The sequence below is a fragment of the Acipenser ruthenus genome, chromosome 50 (assembly GCF_902713425.1).
Source record: "Acipenser ruthenus chromosome 50, fAciRut3.2 maternal haplotype, whole genome shotgun sequence".
In the NCBI taxonomy this organism is placed as follows: domain Eukaryota; kingdom Metazoa; phylum Chordata; class Actinopteri; order Acipenseriformes; family Acipenseridae; genus Acipenser; species Acipenser ruthenus.
In genome coordinates, this window is record NC_081238.1 from 7,977,188 (window position 1) to 7,999,559 (window position 22,372).

Consider the following 22,372-nt stretch of genomic DNA (forward strand, 5'->3'; position numbering starts at 1 on the left):
ATATGACTTTCAATTTTAACATCATAATCGAGCTGTTTGTAGCTCTATATTATCCCAGTGAATACAATTTGAATTCAAGCAACCCCTCCCCCATGCCGGAGTTGGTATAGTCCTTTCTTTATCAGGGCGGTGTCATGGCAAATTTTGCCCCCTTGCCAAATTTGTCCCCCCCCCCCCCGAGTCATGTGACATGTCAGCGTTCTGTTGCTATGCGCGTCACTGCTTTTGCTCCACAGATCTTGACACTGACAGTTGGAGTTGGTTGGCGCCGTCGTACAATTGTAATCAAATCATTTTTCTTTTTACAGTACAAATTTGTAATACTGTGTTTTTTCCCCCTCAGAAAACTACATTTATCAATCGATATGGATCACTTGAGAGCGGTATATCGCTACCTCAGCACAGGTGAGTATCCTGAAAAAGCCACCAAAGAAGAGAAGAGGGGTATCAGAAAGAAAGCCAGTACATTCGTTTTGAAAGGTAAAAAAAAAAATATATATATATCGAAAATTAATATTAACACATTAAGTTATTGAAGCCGTCCTGTATTTGTGAAGATGAACATTGACATTTAAATAAATGATAAACGTGTGTGTGTGTGTAATATATATATATATATATATATATATATATATATATATATATATATATGAAAGAAAAGGTTTAAAAGATTAAAACATCTCTCTAACTAATAGCAGAAATGTGAGTACCAGAAAACAGAATTTGTATTAAAGAATATATATATATATATATATATATATATATATATATATATATATATATATATATATATATATTAAATTATGTAACTTAAGAGTCTAAGAAATGACCATTATAAAGGGCAGAGACAGTTTTCCACATCAGTATTGTCAGTGGTTCTGATTCTTTTGAATAGGTTTTAGCTCATTCTTTTTAAAAACATTCATTTAAAAACCTCCACTCATTGAAGTATTTACTGTAGTATCTCCGTAGGGTTGTGACCGATGAAGAGGAGAAGACTGCCATTCTCAATGAAGTTCACGCAGGACACTTTGGGATCAAGAGAATGATGGGGAAAATCAATCAACGATTTTACTGGAAAGGGATTGTAAAGGACGTGGAGCAATGGGTACTTTTTTATTTTTTAAAAACCTAATTTTTTTGCTTCTTGTCGCTTTTCCATTCATGATTTAAGTATTACTTGTTTCATTATTACTGTTTCCCTTAAGATCCTGAATTGTGAAGCATGCCAGAGATTTGAGAGGGTGAAGACTGTTGCCCCAGAACTGAAGCCAATCAAAGTTGTTTCTCCATGGTACATGATCGGTGAGTATGACATCATTAAACTTTTATAGTGAGGTCACACAAAGAATGGAAGAACATACAGAATTTAAATGTAGTCTGTAATATGTAGAAAACTAAGAGCTTAGTCTGGTAACAAACTTTCTTGATAGCCAGTTAAACAGATTGTAAGCACGTGCTCACAAAACATCATTTGACAACAGGTTGCAGTTTACAGACTAATTAGAGCAAGTGTCACATTGTCACATGACATCCATCTGTAATGTGATTAATGTGTCGTCCACAGGGGGTGGAAATCTGCTATGTTTGGTACAGATAGGTGCATCAGGACAATTTCCAGTACAAAAAGATGAAACACCCATTGACAACAATGACTGCCCCCCCCCCAAAAAAAAGAGTGCCCCATCCCTGGCAATTAATCTAAAAAAAAATGCCATAAAGTTGTTATCTAATGACATTTTCAAATGCTGTTACTTATCTGGATGATAGAATTACATTTAGGTAGCGGTACAGAAGAAAACATGGAGAATACAGCATGTTAAGTGGCTTTATTGGGCACTGTTTAGGTCCATATACTGCTGTCTTACAAGTAAATAGTGTATAGAGGAAAAAATGTGGTCTCATTCCTATTTGTATAATTGAACTTGCTAATGTAGTGCATTGATACAGAGCTTTATTATATATACTATTAACCAAATCCTCCTTAATTGTTGATATCATTTTAATTTGTTTTAGGTGTTGATCTCATTGGACCATTCCAGCCATCAAAGGGAGGAAACCACTACTGCTTGACTGCTACTGATTTCTTCATGAAGTGGACTGAGGCCATCCCCATTAAAGACAAGTCAGCTGCTTGCACTGCATCAGCTCTTGCAACCCTGTTCGACCACCATGGAGCACCAGAGATTGTCTTGACAGACCAGGGTGGGGAATTTTGGAACAAGGTGAGATGAAAATATCAAAGTCTATAGGTAAAAACTGGTTATGATGAATAAGTCAAACAGCTGGTAAGTGTTCAATTGTAGGTTTTTTTTTAATACATATTTTCTTCCATAAAATGTTTTACTTGATTTTGAGTAATTTTCTGCCTTTTATAAATTAGTTAATTAATTACAGTTCCTTGTTTACTAATATTTGCAATTTAAAATGATTTATTTTCAGTGTTTTGTACATTTCTTGATTTCTAACTATTTCTACCATTATCAGGTTAACCAGACTCTTTTCCAGAATTGGGGCATCCGGCATCGAATTAGCTCTGCATACCATCCCCAGACGAATGGTCTTGATGAGAGGACCAACCAGACCATCAAGAGAGCTACTGGGAAAACTCTGTCCGGAAAGCAAGAGAGGTGGGAGGACAGCCTAGAGGCTATTGTGTTTGTCCACAACACCAGCGTTCAGGCTTCAACAATACAGACCCCATTCTTCCTGATGTACGGCAGACAAGCAAGGCTGGCATGTGAGGTACACAGTTTAAATGAACCTTAAGCAATGTTTTGTGGTTGTTTTATTGTTGATAATTTTAGGTATTCGTATGTCTTTGCAGATCAACCCTGATGACATAGACTCAGTGGCACCACTTCCCCCAACTGAAGAACAGATACAGGAGTATCTGGAGGCCAGGGCTGCAAAGGATGAAGAGGTATTCCAGATGGTAGGGTTTATTTTTTGTTGTTGTTGTTTTTTGTCTGCTTCATACTTTGTTATTTAATAACTTAGTAATGCACCTTTACATTTCTATTCCTTTATCATTTTAATAACAGGTAAAGATGCAAGTGGAGAAGGCGCAGGAGATGCAGAAGAAGCAGTATCGGAGCCGGATGTGCTTCAGGATCAAAGTGGGCATGGAGGTCCTGAAGAAGAATGAGCGGAAGACTGGACGCCTAGGATCTAAGCTGGAACAGAACTGGCTTGGTCCTTACAGGTACTCTGGAAAGATTAAGTTTACATTTCTCTCTATTTTTTTTAAACATTCAACATGCAAGTTTAGCAGGGTGTGAATATATACTGTTTCTTAACTAGCTAAATATGTATGTGTTTATGTGTAAATGTAATTTTTCAATGAAGGGTAACTGAAGTCATGAAAACCTTGTGAAGCTGGAGTCCCTAGATGGCAAGAAGCTAAAAATGCAGCCCCCCTACGCGAGTGTCAAGCCATTCAGAACGGGTCTGTATGTTACCTTTAACCATGCTACAACTTGGCAATTATTCCTATGTTTATTAGCCTTTGCATATACATATTGTTGCAGGTTTGGAGAATGAAGGGGTATAGGCTGGCGCTCAAAAGAAGTGACATTTTTTTTATTTCTTTCTCGCAGGCCAACAGAGCGATCCGCTCCAAAACACAACAATAAAACAAATAACTCCTAATTCTGGGGCAACCCCCCCCCCTTGTCCACACACCCCTGAGCCGAGTGCCTAGTGCCCCACACCATCAAAAAGAAAACAAGCAAAATAATGTAGCCCCTGCCGGCTGCAACATTATATAATTTATCTTATTTTTGCTTACAGCGAGAAACAACACCCACCTGAAGGTGTCCACTCAGTCTGTGGAGACTAACCACCCAGAGGACACGTGCCTGATGGACATGTCATCCCATCAGGAAGAGGAAGAGGTGGTGTCACATGGACTGAAAGAAAACACCTGCCAGGTAACACCAAGATACTAAATACTCATTTGATTGTTCACTGATGAGCATTAAGCAAAAATAAACAAACATTGTAGCCCGGCAATTGGATGGTACATGGTGACATAGTGTTGTAGACATTAGAAACCATACGTTTTTACTGTTTATATTGATAGAATATGCACTTGAAAGTTTTACAGTATTTCACTTGTAGTCCATAAATAAATCTTATGATTCCACACAGGTGACTTGCCAGATGGATGACACTGTGCTGATGGGGGTTCAGCAGGGACAGCCAGCACCACCGTTACTGCTGGGGAACCTTGGAAGCATCCAGAACATTGTGCTGGGACAAAACACGTGGCTGGATGATGAGGTGATGGACCACAGCCAGGCTCTGCTACGTAGACAGTACCCACAGGTTGGAGGTTTGTATGCTGTCACCAGCCTGACACAGCTGACTTCCTTCAGCTCACCGGCTCAGGGATTTGTACAGATTCTTAATGTGTTTGGCAATCACTGGGTCACGGTAAGTAACATAGGCTGTGAGGAAGGTACTTTAAATGTGTATGACTCTTTGGGAATTAATAATAAGCATGATTTCTGTTCCCAGGTCGTATCACTGCTGCAGTACAGTGGAAAGACAGTTTGGATCGGGTGGCCACATGTACAGCAGCAGCAGGGATGGAGTGACTGTGGACTGTTTACCATCGCAAACAGCCTCACACTCTGCATGGGTGGAGATCCAGGTAAGTTATGTTATGATCAAAAGCAAATGCGTGATCATCTTTTTTCTTGTTTTGTAGATGGATCTCTTACTCCTTTCCCGAGCTGTGAGAGAACCCCCCTCCCAGAGGTACATTTCTGTGATGTGGAGGTCTACTGCACATGCAGGAGACCATACAGGATTGCACTGGAGCTGATGGTGGAATGCGGGAGGTGTGGCGAATGGTTCCATGACCAGTGTGAAGATCTACAGCCAGATGACCTCATAAGTATGGAGGAGTATATGTGCTGCATTTGCAGAGTTACACACATGGGTAAGTATGGTAAGTAAAGGTGAAACAGATTTATTATTTTGTTTTTTACTATACGTTTTTCTGAACATTTTATACTAAGCATTCCAGCTTAGTATATTATACTAACACTAAAATTTGGTAATGCCTGTCAAACAACTTTACCATAATTTATAGCTATTTACATATGTACAGTAGGGCATTGTTAATAAGGCTCATTGTCTTCAGTGTTTATTTTTCATGAGCACACAAACTACTTATTTTGAAGACTTTTTTTTTTTCAGGAGACCCTGATTCTGTATTGAGACGTTTTTATTTGGAGAAATATTGCAGATGCTTTTGCACTTTCATTTTTAATTGGTATGGTAGTCTTAGTTTCTGAGCTACTGAATTACTGCCTGACTTGAGTATTTCTGGGGCAGAGATATCAAAAGTAAACTGGATGTCAGTTCTAACACCCACCTTGTTTAATGTAGTTATTGTGAACCAGCTGGGGAGGGGTTGATTCATTGTATTTAAGTGAGATTGTGCCAAATAAGGTGGGTGTAACATGATATAAAAGTACAGTAAATGTAATTCTGAAGTAATAAACAACTTCACATTTTACATGTACATGTAATGCTTCAATTTCAACGTGGTGAGGGGGCTTTTTACCAAAGCTGACCTACAGTATAGCTTTTTTTTTTTTTTCGCATTAAGTCCTGGATAGCACTTTACAATGGAAATATGCAACCTGATCATGTACTGATCATGTTTTATTGTGAAGAATACAGAAAATAAAGTTTGTTACATTTTTCAACATGTTGTGTCTTTTTTGTGAATGTCTTTCTGGTTCTGACCACAACAACTGATACACAACTCACTAAAATGATTGAGTTCAGATTTCTGCTCGCCATGCAGTGCTCTGTTAAGGGTTCACCAGCACTAAGACTGGACAACTCGGATCTAGATTGACTTCTACTCTAGCATTTACACAAATCTGACATCCTCTATGCTTCATTAGTTAAGAGCCTGAATTATACACACTAAAGTCAGGGAGAATATGTAGTGATTAACAATCACATTGCTTCTAGTTCCAAATTTGTACTTTTGAGTGTTCGAAGTTATGGAAGAAACATTCTTATTACTGATAACAAAGGAACAACAACCAATCTGCAGACCTGCTTTGAGAAATGACAGGCTCCATTCCAGGATGATGCCAATGATCTGACAAACACTGTAGGAAGTGGCAACACATACAATGAGAGTGTATTACTTCATTTTTTTATTACAAGTTATATGGTTAAACTAAGAGAATTTTTTTGCAGATTTAGTGCAAGACCATGCATGAATAATGCTAAATATTAAACATTTTGACCTGTTAATTCCTTTAATTTTTGACATTCCCTAAATATTTCTCACAATATACACTGAAGCTACTGTATAACCTATATTAATCATACTGCCTTATTGGAGTAAATAACAATATTTGTTGATCACAAACTTATTGGCACATTTTCAATTAAAGTCTGTAAATTAAGGTTAGTCTTAATTGAGTTAGTCACTATTAATCAATTAGAAACCACTACTTATCAATTTAGCAATATTATAAAAAAAAAAAAACATTAGCTGTAAAACACGCACAGAAACTGAAGCAAAATAGTTTGTGCACTCAGCACAGCATGGTCAAAACAAAGGAGTTGGATCTAGATGTGAGAAAAGCACTTGTTACAGTAACTACTACAGCAGAAGGGGAATTGATAAAGAGCGTTGTGGATAAAAAAATCGGAATACAAAAATCCACAATAATCAAGAAGTATTTGAAGACTAATTCAACTGAAACGATGGAAAGAAGTGGACGTCCCAGGAAAATTACGACTATAGCATAAAGAACTGTTCGAGCAGCTCGCAAAAATCCAAGGATTTAAAGAAACATCTGGTATAGCAGTGTATGAAATAACTATACAGTCATCTAAACACAAAAGGCTTATACGCGACCTTAATGGTAACCACATTTGACAACAATTCAAATAAAAAATAAAAACAGTCTTGAATGATCTTTAGTTAAGGGTGTCAATGATTTTGTCTGCAACTGTATGTGTAATCATGACAACTCCCTGATTGTGATCCATAAGTACAGCAAGACTATAAACATCAACATGACTACCTACCAGACTATACTTCTAACTTATTGTTTGTTATAATCATTTTGTTTATTTGAAAAGTTACAATTTTAATATAACGTTTGCGTTACAGTTGTGATCATTTAAGCTGTTCTACTTTATTATTATTATTTATTAGCATATATATATAATTAAACAATATTTAATGTATTTTATATTTACTGTAAAAGCTATTATGTAATCACGTGAAGAGCAATCAATTCACGGGGCGTGAGCTGGGTTAAAGAGTAAGGCAGAAGAAGCAGCAAGGAGCTGTTAGTAGGACAGAAGGTGGTCACTGACTGAGGGCGACGATGCCGACACATCCCAGGGGTAGAGGACCCAGCAACCGAAATGAGATAGACAAGATGATCGCTGACTGAGGGCGACGATGCCGACACATCTCAGGGGCGAAGGACCCAGCAATCGAGGACAGGATAGAAAAGAGGTCGCTGACTGAGGGCGACGATGCCGACACATCCCAGGGGCAGAGGACCCAGCAACCGAAAACACTAATGAGGGTTATGACTCGAAAAGCCGCCCCTCGAGAGGAGATTGGAGAGGTACCCAGCATCTGAGACTTCTGTAAGAGGCGCTCGTAAAACCCCTGATAGGCCGAGACGTCACGCTGCCTGGGACCTGAAATAAGGACAAAGCATTGAGGTTAGTATAGGACTCGGCACGAGTGACCACGTCCTGAAAGAGAGGCAGAATAGAACAGAGCCTCGAGTAAGGCAAGATGAGCGCAGGAGCTGCGACAGGACAGAGTTTGGCCGGGGGTCCGCTCTGACTCACATGGTGAGAACCCCCCTGAAGGTAAGGGAGGCGGATGCCTAGCCCTGAGGTCGGGGAAGTGAGACTCACTTGCCCCCCAAAGGATGGACCCCCGGCACCTCACGAAAACTCCCACACCGTGCGACAAACAAGAGACAGTACATGCCTACGCATAACATAAACAAAAGACCAGAAGGACCAACAGGACAAACAGAGGGAGATTAGTAATTTGTTAGTAGGATGCGACTATGTGTATACCTGCCGCTCAGTGGAGAGGAAAAAACCCCTTGAGGCCGATTAGGGGAAAACCTCTGGTGGCTCCGGCAGACAGGTAGCCCCCACTCCGGGCATGCTAGCGATTTTAAAATGGGCTGCAACTTTATGAGAGGAGAATGAATGAATGAAAGAATCCACTGCAGAAAAGGGCCAACTCCCCACACTCATGATCTGACTGTGATTGATGTTGGCCCTTGCAGTAGAGGGGGCTGTGCCTATGGAATGATTTGGGGGGTGGGGTAGGGGAGGCGTGCTCTGGAGGCGAGGTAGGTTGAGATCCAGTGACGAGTGATCCGAGGAGTGGGGTAGAGTAGAGGAAGGAGGCTTGCTCTGGAGGGTGGAGAGGTGGGATGAGAACCAGTGATGAGAGATGATAGGAGCGAGAGGAATCAATTAACTGAGGGTCCTTAGGGGGGTAGAGGAAGGAGGCTTGCTCTGGAGGGTGGAGAGGTGGGTTGAGAACCAGCGATGAGAGATGATAGGAGTGAGAGGAATCAATGAACCGAGGGTCTAGGGGGCAGGGGGGGGGGGGGGGGGTAAGGTTTCTTGCTGGGGAGATACCTTGATGTTGAAAAGAAGGGAAGATAGTGGATTCTACTTGACAGCTGAATGAACTAACCATGCTGAAATTGATCCATCTTGGAGGTACGGCCAAATAATGAAGTAAATTAGAAGCAGAAGAAACTTCGAGTTCTGAGGAGACTGAAGAAGGCTGAGATGCAGAGAAATACCTTGACATTGAAAAGAATGGGCAGATAGGGGACTCTGCTTGACCGCTGAATGAAGTGACCACGCTGAAATGGATCCGTCGTGGAGGTACACAACTGAATGATGGAGTAAAATTAGAAGTAGAAGAAACTGTGGATTCTGAGCTCCTGAGAAGACAGAAGAGGGCTCAGATGCAGATGATCTCCATAGGTAGATCCTTGTATGGGGTGAAGTGGCGTTTCCGAAGAGTAGAATGAGCAAACAGAGAATGTTCATTGATGTAGACAGGCGGGAAGGGGAGGCAGAAGGGAAGGCTCTTAAGAATCTCACGGAGGGTCAGGCGAACTGCTGGTATGGAGAAAATGGGGGGGGGGGGGGGGGGGGGAAGAGAGAGAGAATCCCTACCATGGATGATGAAAGCCAGGATCTGGTTTGTTTGAAGGAATAGGATGAATCTGATTCTGGGCACAGAAGGCTGAACACACTGATCAAGCTGTCGAATATGAAGCTCTCGAAGAAGGGCGAGGGATGCAGACATGAAATGCGGAGCAGATTGAAGCAGGTTACTGAGAGTAGGATTCAGTCAAATAGCAGCTGATGAAGCTGGGGAGTCTGGAGGGGGGGGGGGGGGGGCAGCAGACGGGACCAGCTGACGGAACTTGGATACCGAAAGTAGAGGCCGAAGGGGAGCTGGAATTGAGGGTTGAGGTAGCGGCTGGAACTGAACGAACATTGTAAATTGACTGCTGGGGAAGCTCAGCACCCTTTGTGCTCCATTTTCTGGAAACAAGGGAAGAGAGGAGATGTCGACCATCCTATGTGTTAGTTAATACAGGATCGATCAGCGGTCTGCTACTATCCTGTCCGCTTGAAATGGAAAAGGTGAACTCACGTTCAGAGATTGGGTTTCACAACTCCAGTCATTCTCCTAGTAGTGGAACTCCTCAACTCATAATCAAGACGGATTTCCAGTCTCATACCACGTCTCTCACCATGCATTAATGCTGTAATATTTGAGAGGATGTGAGGACATCCGAATAGATTGCTGAGAAGGTCAAGCACCTCGTATTTTGATTAGATGGGTATTAGCATTAGCCTTGATTGTGGAATACTGCCGTGATCTGCATATTGGAGGAAAACGGAAGCGTTGGAAGCTCTGGAGTAGTGCAGGTACAGATTTAAACTGTAAACTAAAGCAACTTTGCATGCTATAATAGAGAGTAGATCTGAAGAGGAAGCAGAGATCTGCTGCAGTGAGGAGCAATTAACAGAGAGGACGGGATCTGCTGAATGGTGCAGAGATCTAAAGAAGTAACGATGAAGCGCGGTCAATGATGAGCAGTGGTCTGCTGCAGAAAGAGAGATCTGCTGAAGCAGTGATTTGTTATTGTGAATGGTGGACTACCATTGGAAGAGTGTGGAGGTCTGCTGTAGAGCACAGAGATCTGCTGAATGCGGTGGATATTGGTCTTTGAGTGAAAAGTGATTTAGATAAAGCCAGAGATGAAGAATGCATAGAGCTGAGGCCGCTGTAGAACCTGAGAGGATAAAGAATGCGTTGCTCTGAGGCTATTGCAAAATCTATTGATTTGGTCGGAAGCAGTCTGAGTGTATTGTCTAATCGCAGGGTAGGAGGACACTTGACTGAAATGATGATAGTTGTAGGACATGGTTTCCGTTTCTGACTGGCAGCTCACGTTGCTGAAATGAAAACTTGAAGGTTGAATAAAGTGCCTTGGTGAAATTTGTCGGTTTGAAGGAGAGAAGCCAGATGAGGAAGCACGAATCCGGGAACAGGAAGAGGTCACTGGGATGGAAGCCTGGTGCAGGGAAGCTGGAAGTTAATGTGACGGTAGATTCGGAGCATCACAGAAAGCCGACAAGAGCGTGGCTTCGTGAGCATGTCCTCGAAGGGCGGTGGGGGGGGGGGGGGGGGGGGGGGGCAGGTAGAGTTGAAATTGAAGAATGTCAGTTGATATAGATAGACAAAGGATGAGGCAGGAGGGGAACTCCCGAGAATAACTGCGAGAATAAATAGAAAAGCAGTAGTGTCCGAGCTTCGCAGCGATACCAAACTCGTTTAATATATAGAGAGAGAACTTGTAGTATTATACTGCCATCCAGAGGTTATGATTGGAATTAAACCATTGACTTGAGTGAAGCAGGGTAGAATCTATGAAGTTATTACGATTAAAATCCTTGTCTATGTAGAACAACATTTGCTTATTCCCTTAGATTTAAATAATAAATGTTCTAGAGATGTTAGGACAGCTAGTCATGTATAAATAAGTAACCGCAGTACTTAGAGGTCATGATTCGGCGCGTTGAATTCGTCTCCACCAGTTGTGAAAGCGCAGCAACAGGAAGCCGGAAGACAGCAGTACTGAGTCACAGAGCACGCAGAGCCTGATGAAGCTGCCTGGTCACCATGACAACTTACCACTCCCCGCAGTCACTCAAATGAGGGCGTTGCCGTGGTAACCATGGTCTGTAAGGCGCGGGTGGAAAAGTTGCAGTGCAGCACTGTCGTTGGAACATGTTGTGACCAGTCAAACCACGAGCCGCCACTGGTTGAAATGGGCAGGATACGTCTTTTTAAAAGGTTGAACGTAGCTGATGGAGGTCCAGGGCAGGATCTTCCGATGGAACGGTAACTGTGCTGGCTCTGTGGGAGCGGGGGGAAGGGCGTCTGATTGCGGGCGAGGAGTAAAGAAAGATTCCGCAGCCAAAGCTTAAAGGTGGATTTAATAGATTTAAAGTAAGGCAATCGCTGACAACGTGAATGTCGATGTCTTGTCGAAGGAGCTTGAAAGTTTAGCAGAGGACCAGTCTTTCTGAAAAAGTTGCAGACAGGTTAAGTAATGACGCTGCTCTTGAACGGCGCTGTTGCTGGATGGAACAGGAAAGACAAACGTTGGAGCTCTTGAAGCCGAAAGAGACGCTGTCTGAAAAGAAGGATCACCTGAGCAGGTAGGAAAATGATTGATAATATATCTTGGCAGCCCTGTGCAGAGAAATGACCTGCAGAGCGAGGCAACGAAGTTTAGATATTTAGCGGTGGAGCACGAAACGACGGCGTCTGAGCGTTTGCTACAAAAACGAAACACTAGACAGAAAAAGTGCAGGTGATCAGGGCTTAAATAGAAAATAGATGCTAATTAAAGAGGAAATTAGAAAATTGGGAGATTGAAGGATTGGAAGCACCCAGCTCCACGCCCCCTGAACCACGCAAGCTAACATGTAATACACTTTGTTTTAATATTTATTTCACAGGTTGTAGCCATAAATCCTCTGTGTTTACTGTAGTTTTTTCTTATCAAGACCAACCCCATGATTGTTGCATTGGTAACGTGACCGATCCACATGAATAGGGGCAGTGTTTATGTTAGGAAACTCAAGGTTATGGGTAGCCCAAGAGGAGAGTAAGAGATTTGCTATGAAGAGAATGATGTAATGTGTTTGTAGATGAAAGTAATACACTGATACGAGCCATAATATCCCCCATTTCCATATCGCATTCTATTCATCCGGAAATCAAAACTAGGCATTTCCAACACCGGAAAGGGGCGGAGACGGATTCCACTTGATTTGGAAGAAAAAGTAGGAAGGCACAAGACAGCAGCTGTCCACCAATCACAGCTTAAGTTTCTGACCTTTCAAAAAAAGTCGAAACAGGCTAACTGTCTCCCTGAAACAGCATGGCAGAAGATGAGAGGACTGATTGTCAACCAGGGGTTTCGCTGTCGCTCGTCACTCGTAATTTGCGAATGTTTTTTGAAAGTGACGACAAAAAAAATGTGGAATCGTCACTAGTGACGATCGTTTCTGTTTGTACTATTAAAAAAAATCACTTTTGTTAAAGTCACACACAACGTCTCTTTCTTGAAAAGAAGGGATCGCTAAACCATAGAGTCACTGCTGCTGATCAGATCAGCGCCTCGGCCTCAGCGATTCATTGACTCTGCAACGTTCTCATCCCGTGGTAGGCGACGTAAATGCAGTCAGCCAATCAGCGCCTCAGTTTCATATTGCGCAAATATAACCTCGTATCCCTGTTACACCCGACCATTACTCCTGGAAGAATAAGTAATCAGCTTCGGCAGTGACTGTTGAAATGTAGGTTATTATAGTTGTGCTTAAAAATATTGTGTGCAGAAGATTTCTGAAACGAAAACCGCATCATTGACTAAAAAAAAAAAAAAAAAAAAAAAAAAAAAGCCTACGGTAGCGTTATAAAATATGTGAAATGTCTTTTCTATGACCAAAAATGCTAAAATTCAGGGCCAAAATTATTCCGTATGTGTTAAGCACCAACTGTCTCTTGACCATTTCGCCAGTAGGCCTATAACGAGCATGGTAAAATGATATATATACAGTGTATGTGGTTTTATACAGCACTGTATATATGCCTACAATACATCTTGCATTGAGAAAACACCACTGGAATCGGAATAAAGGAAATTATTATGTAATACAGTTCACGTGCAGCATGGTTTTGGTAAGTAGCATTTTCAAAACCATATCATTATGTGCAGTATTAAAATAAGTTAAAAACATAGCAAATCGACAAAACCAACGAAATACATAGTGTATATTTGACATTTTATTTGTAGTGTTCTGTGTAACACGGGCCTATCGTTTAACCTGAAGCAGATATACGCGTTTATCATATTATCAACAATACCAACGTGTGTTGTAAAAATAAAGCAACAATTGATTTGAAAACTGTCCAAATATTTACGTGGTGGCTAAGAATAAAAAATGTCAAGATAAAAATGCCATTTTTTTATATGGAAATTGTCAAAATAAAAGGGGAAGCTGGAAGAATTTACCAATCAGGACAACGGCATTTAAATACTACTACTATTAAACTGTATCTGTTGGTAATGTGGTTTCTTCTAGCAGTTTTCAAACTGGGGTACACGTACCCCTGGGGGTACTCGAGAAAAATTCTGAAATGGCAGACAACGCATTTTATTCAGTACCACTTGCCAATCTATTGCAAACTTTTGTCATGTAATCAGCGTTTAATCGCTAACACCAGACTGACGAGCTGTGACAGAGCGTTCACTGCACACACGGCTCATTTACATATTAAACATGTACATTTTAAATAAACCCTGTTGTTTAAATGTAATATAAACAGTTGGGCGGTTACTGCAGTCTGTCTGGGATACAAAAAAAGACATTTTAAAAACTAAACGCCTAGTCTTTAACTTATTTTATTTCCTGTGTGCGTTCATGCCTGCAAGTCGATGTTTATTTGTTTCAATGACAAACAGAACAACCAGAACACGTTGTAGAAAATGAAGACTTGGATTCGGAACACCAGAAAAAAAAGAACAAACAAAGCTCACAAGCATCAGATAACAGAAAAAGAAAACAAGCAGCAAAGTTTCAGCCTTATTGCAAAACTCTGTTTCCATGGGTTGTATATAATATTCTAACACTGTTTTTTTTTCTTTTTATTATAAAAAGACATACATGGTATAAGTAATTCATAATGCATTCTGTGTCTGTATGTAGCTTTTCAGGGCAAATGAATCTGGTTCTTGAGTTTTAATGTTCTAAAATTTTACAGCTGTAAATTACCAATTTATTTAAACTGTAGAGCATTATTAAAATGGTTTAATTAAATAATTGTTTTGGTCAATACAGTGATTTAAGGTATAAAATAAAAACAGGACTCATAACACCCTTGAAAACTTGAGCTGTGCCCCAGTAGTGACTACTGAATATCTGGAGTGACTAATGTTTTTAAAAAGGGTTAGTCACTAGTGACTACAAAAATCTAGAACCCAGGGGAAACCCTGTTGTCAACAATAACTAATACACGCGCAAAACCCTGATGCGCATATATAATTAAATATTAGTAGTAGTAGTCGTAGTTGTAGTATTTTTCTTGCAGGCATTTAAGGTTGTGTGAGTTTTATTTGTGTGCATTTCCTACACAGCTGCTTTCTGGAGGTACATTTTGTTTTGTTTGTTAATGAGTTTGTCTGTGTTCGAAAGGTGTTTACTAGATTGTGTTTAGTGCAATTGAATGGGTTGTTTTGTAGATGTTTATTATTGTATAGGTTATATCTACATGTACAAGATGCTAAGGAGAACAAAACCAACACATGAATAAACATTATTAGCCAAGCTGAATCAAGTGATGATATTGTAAAGCAATCATAACCTACACAATGTTGTAACAAACTCAACCCTAACTGAAATCAAATAGTTTTAATTATTTAACCAAGGAAAATTACCACCCACAGAAAAAACATATTTTTGTAGGTAGGTGAGCTGAGTGCCAGATCCAAGAAAATAAACTCTGGGTAAGTCAGGATTCTTTACAATAATTATGTACTGTGGTAGTACAAAAAAACACAGAGCAAGACAATAAATACTGCTAGTTTGGTTGGGTTGTACATTTTAAAAAACAGTTTAATATCGGTAACATGTCGAATTCAGAGGAAAGCACACAGTCTGATGCTGTGGATTTCCCTAATATTTTTATAGGACGTCATGAGAACCTGTTGCAGAGATAGCGTTCTTTCTTGATGACTTATATATTACCAGTCCCCATGACACTGATTTAGAGGAAGAGGCTGAGGAGGCTCCTGCGGTCTTACCAGAGATTGAAACACTAAAAGACTTCATGTTGGAATGAATTACTCATTTAGATACCATGGAGAATGAGAGTTAACTCACTCAAGAAAGTGCAGTAAATAGGGAGGAGTCTCCCAGGCATTGTATAGACCAAAGATTTGAACATATGCAAATAGCCATTGATACAGCAGAGTGGAACAGAAACAGAAAGTGGTTCATTGTTTGTTGAGAAGGGATGAACAGTGGCAGTGCAAGCTCATGAAACACATTTGATCTGCTAGCACACCTAGAATATCTACGATTCCCGCTCCTATGACTTCTCATAGAACCATTCCGGATAACGACACCATGGTAGATTTTTCACTTCGCTCAGGTGTTTCCACTAAACCGCCTGTTTCTGTGCTGTTTCCTGAGTTTGGTAACACAGAAGATGATAGTGACATGTTGGGGTTTTTAGAACAGTGTGCACATTTTCTAGCTCTTCATCCTATGGGGGATCCTGAGAGAATGGCTATCCTGTCATCTGTTTTAAAAGGTTCAGCTAGAAGCTGGTGCATAGCTGTGAGGGGGAATATACATAGCTGGGATGATTTTCATGAAGCCTTTCTTGCTGCATTTCTACCCACTGATTATTTGACAGAAATAGCAGACAGGCTCAGGAATATGGTGCAGACCCCATGGCAGTGCAGAAGGGATTGTGTTTATGGTTATAGGGCTTTATGTATTAAATGGAAGCCTGACATTGCTGAAGAGGAAGTCGATTGATTGATATTGAATAAATGTAATCCAAAGCTTGCTAGTTGTGTCAGAGATTCTGTCAAGACTGTGGACGAGCTAGTGAGAATTGGCACCATGGTGGAAAAGGATTGGGCAGCACAGAAAGAGTACTGGTCAAAAGTTAACCAGGCTGGTTCTGAAAAAGGAACCAAGAAGGGGCCTGTGGCAAAGTGGTAACAGTGTGCAGGTGCAGGAATGCAGCAGTGATCAATGAACAGACAGACAACGGTAATCCAGGTGTTGTTTATTTTTATAATCCAAAGTCTGATGACAAAACGGCAGTAAACAATAATAATGAGAAACAGCCAATACATTGGCATGTATTGCCCTGTTTTAATACACGGGTTGGTCCTGAAATAATAATCCTGTTCTTATACACCCACACGAAACACAAAGCACAAACACAAGTTCACAGTGAGTGCTAAAATGCTCGTGGTGTAAATACAGTTATCCGTGAAACAAAGTGCAGTGTAGTCCAGGTTTTGTGCTGGCCTCTGGCGACAGCTTCGGATCGTGTTAGCCATCTAAATAACAACAGTATATTTAATAACTACAAAACAAACAAAACACGCACGATAATAACACACGTCTTTCCTTCTGGTTCAGCTTAACCATAACAAGGAACAGATCATTTCACTACACCCCCTTTTGTACCGTCAATCATGACCCCTTGGTTAACGAGTGCAACCGCTCCTCCAATGTTGTTTCCCTTCCGAGTATTTGATTTAGTGTATTGTAGCTCAGCCCCCTTTCTAGATGACCGACTTCCTTCTAACCCTAGAAATGAAGGTTGGGAGAGAGATTTATCACCAAGAATCATTCTGTCTCTGTCACAGGGACCTTAAAAGTAAATCAGTCTAAGACCTTGTTAAGTCTGCTCATAAATGTTGCTTGTTTTTGCATTTTCTTTTGTCGTTGTTGCCCCCCGGAACGATGCTGGCCAGTAAAATGTTTTTGTGGCTGGTGGATCTTTACATCCACAGGTAATCTCAATGCTGGGGATAAAAATTACAAGTTTTTTTCTTTCTCTTTTTAATAATACTGTTTAGGAGTCCTGTGTACTGCAGCCCATTGCTGCTTGCAGTAGATTGTTCAACATCCACAAAGTTTCAGTTTCCCTAGGCATGAGTCTTTTCGCTTCTCTAAAAGTGAATTTGTCAGGTAAGATGTTTGGAGAGTTAGGGTGTAGTGAGCACAGATAATATTGTTTATCAATTAATAAAAACAAATATTAAGCATCCTTAAGTCAGAGTCATAGAAACTGCCTACTGTGTTAGTATTTCATAGACGTAAGTATAGTTAACATTTTTAGATTAAGGATGTTAAAATAAAGCACCCTTTGAGCCTTTGAACAGTTGCTTTGTGAATAGGACCTTCTATTGAAGGCATTGTAGGCAGAAAATAAACAACCATAGGTAACATGAATGAATGAAACCACATGAGAAAACCAGTGAGCGTCTCCTCTGTTATTTGATGCTGTTTGTATTTCTGGTAGTTCTTGTAAAAACAGAGGGGGAGGAGGTTCTTAATTCTAACTTGACTGGTTTTGTACATGTGAAATGTTTTTGGTTAGATTTAAATTTACCCCACTTAGAATAATCCATATTACTAAATTACCCAAACAAACAAACCAAAACCTCCCTCAAATACACTCACTGTCAAAAAATAAATAAAAAATACAGCACTTAGTAGGCGTTGGTGGATTGTAAAGGTGTTGCAAGTTTTTAGACAGTGAGTATATAAAAAGATACGAATTAACAGTTAGGATATAAAACAATTCATGCGTACAATGACAACAGCAGTACCAAAGTGAAGGCCAGTGCCTCAGTCTAGATAGATAGATAGATAGATAGATAGATAGATAGATAGATAGATAGATAGATAGATAGATAGATAGATAGATAGATTAACTTGTGACTGCTTGTCTCTGAAGATTGTGTTCAGTGCTGGCAGGATTGTTAGCAGGCAGGTAGTAACAGGAAAAGTTAGTTTAATGTTGCTTCTGGTAATGGCTTTGGAACGGGTACAGGGACACTCCCTAAGCTGTCTGCCAACAGTCCCGCCAGTGCCAAACACAAGTCACTGCTGGAAGGAAAGAGGGGGTGCTTAGTTTTTACATTTATGAATAGCTAGAATTGTTTTTTAGATTTGAGGGAGGTTTTTAGGGCTACTAGAGAGACAGACACCAAGTCTCACGCCTGCTAAAGAGCAGCTATCAGATTTAAAAAAAAATAAAAAAAATAAACCTTTGGTTCCCACATGCTGCTACAGCTGTTTAAGTACCACACCTGCAATTGTAACCTTCATTGTTAACAGTCTGACAAGTTTTTACACTCTAAACATTCTCAAAATGGCTGCTCATGGAGAGCAGATTTTGTGCAGCATAAGTCATGTGATTGTCACAGGTAGGGTGACCTGAGATAACCCAGCTAGTGTACCTATGTAGCTGATGACTACGCCACGTTGTTTTTGGGAAGGCAAGGACCTTAGTGACCGAATAGTTATTTCGTTCCCCCGTGTAGGTTCTTTGTTCCCCGGGTTCTCACACACACAATGGAGTGGCGTCTGGTAAAACTAATTTTATTTTTCTCAACAGGGTAAAAATTGTTAACCAAACCACAATACAAAAAATAAGTTAATTTCAAAAGGGAGTGCCCCAAAAAAAACAAAAGAACACACACTAGGCAGTCCCCTCCAGTTGGTCACAGTCTCCGAAAAAAGAAAAAAAGATCAGGCACATGGACAATTACTGTACGACAAAACAAACAAGGAAAAATGAATAGTCCAGGGGGGGTAGACCCCACACTCCCGGGGCTTCCCCCCCGACTCGCTTGGTCCGCTGCTGTTTCCTCCCACCGATGCAGGAACCACCACCTCCTGCTGGATCTCTTCACTGACAATCAGCACCGCCTTTGAAGGACCTGAGACAGGAGAGCGGGGCAAAGAAAAGGGGCCGTCAGGAACTGACACACAGGTAAGTAAACTACACCTTCCACCACAAAGTTCTGGTCACTTCTCTTCGACAGGTCTCTAGCCTCGCGTTTCTCTCCTCTCACTCATCACGCTCCCTGGATCTCATCCCAATTCCATCTGCCGCCACCGGGTCCAACCTGGAAGCTGGACTCCAGACCTAAAAGGCAAGGTAGGTAAACCACTGGAGGCCTCAAGCACACTCTGACAGGGGTGCAGGGGGCCAGCCAGTACAGCTAAACAGTATAGACGAAACAGTTAACACAGAACTTGACGATTGATTGTCCTTTCCCCTCTTCCAGAGATCAAGGAAAACAATTCGCCCCTTAAAGATCCGTGGGGGGGCCCCAAATGTCTTGGACTACACACTGGGACCCCAAGCAATTGCACCTGTCCCTCGCTCCACCAAGGAAAACAAAAGAAACAAATGTCCAAAAATAAATTGCTATTTGTTGTGAATCCAAAAAAAATGTGTTAGTGAAATGCTTAACTGATAAAAAATGATTGTCTCTCACCAATGATGGTATGCAATAACCAGAAAGAGAAAAAAACCACAACAAAACAAGAAAAAAAATACAGCCAACCTCTTATGCTGCACAAAATCAGCTCTCCATGAACGGCCATCTTTGCTGTGGACTTTAAATCTTAAAGTGTAACAACTTGTCACAATTGTAACACAGCAGGGAGGGGGTTAATCCTCCCTGCATGAAGAAACATGTGAGAATGCACATTTGTTTAATTGTTTTATTGTTAATTATCCCCTGCACCTGGTAATTATTGTTAAATTAGGACCAGGTGCAGGGTATTTAAGAGAGGCAGCTAGTCTGCTCATGGCTGCTGAGTAGAAGGAGGCAGATGGTGTGCTCTGTCTCCGAGCAGTAATACTGAAGTGCCGTGTCAAACCTGTGTGGTTTTAGTCTGTGGGTTTTGTTTAGTGGGGAAACGGCTTAGCCGTCCCACTTTATAGTATAGGTATTCCTGAGTTTTAGTTAGCTCTCCGAAGGAGCTAGGTATTTGTTTTTGTTTTGTATTTTGTTTATTATTTGTATTATTAAAAGTGCGCGGAAGCGCTGAACCCCAATTTCTGTGTCTGGGTCTATTTGTAAAGGGGCAACGAACCTAAGTGGGGGCAATTTATCACACAATGTTAACAATGAACGTTAATATTGCAGGTATGTTACTTAAACAGCTGAAGCAACATGTGGGGACTGATAACTCCATTTAAAAAACCCTGATAGCTGCTCTTTAAACACTGTCTCACAAAATCATGCTTCCATCATGAAATCTCGTGCATGCATGTATTAGTTACCCAAGTAAAGATAGCACTCAAAATGATCATTAACAAAGGGCTACATTGTGGGGCTCCCGAGTGGCCCATCTGGTAAGGTGCTCCGCATGGAGTGCAGGATGCGCCCTATAGCTTGGAGGTCGCTGGTTCGGGTCAAGGCTATTCCATTGCCGGCCATGGATGGGAGTTCCCAGGGGGCGGCGCACAATTGGCAGAGCACCATCTGGGGTGGGGAGGGCTTAGGTCGGCCAGTGTGTCCTCGGCTCACCACGCACCAGACTGGCTGGGCGACTACGGGCCTGCCTGCTAGCAGCCCAGAGCTGCGTGGTCCTCCGACGCTGTAGCTCTGAGGTGGCTGCATGGTTTCGGAGTACATGTGTGTTCGTCTCTCCCGAGTCAGCACAGGGGTTGCAGCGGTGAGCCAGGCTTACGAATTGGGCATTTAAAATTGGGAAGAAAATGTGGTGAAAAATATTTGTCGATTCCAAATTTTTTTTTAAAAAAAGGGCTACATTTTTTGGATTTGACTCAAGAATCTGTCAATCACTGTAGTACGGACATTCCAGTAAGCTACGGTGTCATGCAACATTTTGAAGCCAGTAAAGTACGTGTGATGAAATGTACTGCGCGCCTATTGAGGTTTCAATGACAAAGCAATAAGCAAACTCCTTACTGTACCATAGCTTTTGCAAAATCCTGAATATGTTCATGTTCTTGCTCATTTTACACTTTGTTTCCATGCATAATTAGGAGGTGGTAGTTTCTTTGCAGTCTTTGTTTTGAGATTAATTAGTTTGGGATAACATTCAACTATGACATCATCTCAATTCTCAGAAAAGCTCATGTATAATAATTTGAGATCTCTCTGGAGAGAGCCAGATAGCTCCTCCTATCCAGACCAATACTAACACCTTTTTTGTTCTAAAAATACACTAGCTAGTTTAACCCAGGTATAAGAACATAAGAAAGTTTACAAACGAGAGGATGCCATTCAGCCCATCTTGCTCGTTTGGTTGTTAGTAGCTTATTGATCCCAGAATCTCATCAAGCAGCTTCTTGAAGGATCCCAGGGTGTCAGCTTCAACAACATTACTGAGGAGTTGGTTCCAGACCTTCACAATTCTCTGTGTAAAAAAGTGCCTCCTATTTTCTGTTCTGAATGCCCCTTTATCTAATCTCCATTTGTGACCCCTAGTCCTTGTTTCTTTTTTCAGGTCAAAAAAGTCCCCCGGGTCAACATTGTCTATACCTTTTAGGATTTTGAATGTTTGAATCAGATCACCGCGTAGTCTTCTTTGTTCAAGACTGAATAGATTCAATTCTTTGAGCCTGTCTGCATACGACATGCCTTTTAAACCCAGGATAATTCTGGTTGCTCTTCTTTGCACTCTTTCTAGAGCAGCAATATCCTTTTTGTAATGAGGTGACCAGAACTGAACACAATATTCTAGGTGAGGTCTTACTAATGCATTGTAAAGTTTTAACATTATTTCCCTTGATTTAAATTCAGCACTTCTCACAATCTATCCGAGCATCTTGTTGGCCTTTTTTTATAGCTTCCCCACATTGTCTAGATGAAGACATTTCTGAGTCAACATAAACTCCTAGGTCTTTTTCATCGTTCCCTTCTTCAATTTCATTATCTCCCATATGATATTTATAATGCACATTTGCATTGCCTGCATGAAATACTTGACACTTTTCTCTATTAAATTTCATTTGCCATGTGTCTGCCCAGTTTTGAATGCTGTCTAGATCATTTTGAATGACCTTTGCTGCTGCAACAGTGTTTGCCATTCCTCCTATTTTTGTATCGTCTGCAAATTTAACAAGTTTGCTTACTATACCAGAATCTAAATCATTAATGTAGATTAGGAATAGCAGAGGACCTAATACTGATCCCTGTGGTACACCACT

General features: G+C 40.9%; 3 protein-coding genes across 4 annotated transcripts in view; 1 reads left to right on the top strand and 2 right to left on the bottom strand.

Annotated features, from left to right (window-relative positions):
• Nucleotides 1-22,372, bottom strand: part of LOC117965878 (zinc finger protein 501-like) — a 628,111-nt gene that overhangs the window by 40,953 nt on the left and 564,786 nt on the right. The gene's annotated exons all lie outside the window — the stretch shown is intronic.
• LOC131722015 (zinc finger protein ZFP2-like) overlaps nt 1-22,372 on the bottom strand; it is a 220,050-nt gene that overhangs the window by 26,404 nt on the left and 171,274 nt on the right. The gene's annotated exons all lie outside the window — the stretch shown is intronic.
• Nucleotides 3,735-5,605, top strand: LOC131722031 (uncharacterized). Its single transcript, XM_059015603.1, has 2 exons — nt 3,735-3,932; nt 4,153-5,605. The coding sequence occupies exons 1-2, from the start codon at nt 3,864-3,866 to the stop codon at nt 4,963-4,965; spliced, it is 882 nt and encodes a 293-aa protein (XP_058871586.1). The 5' UTR covers nt 3,735-3,863; the 3' UTR covers nt 4,966-5,605.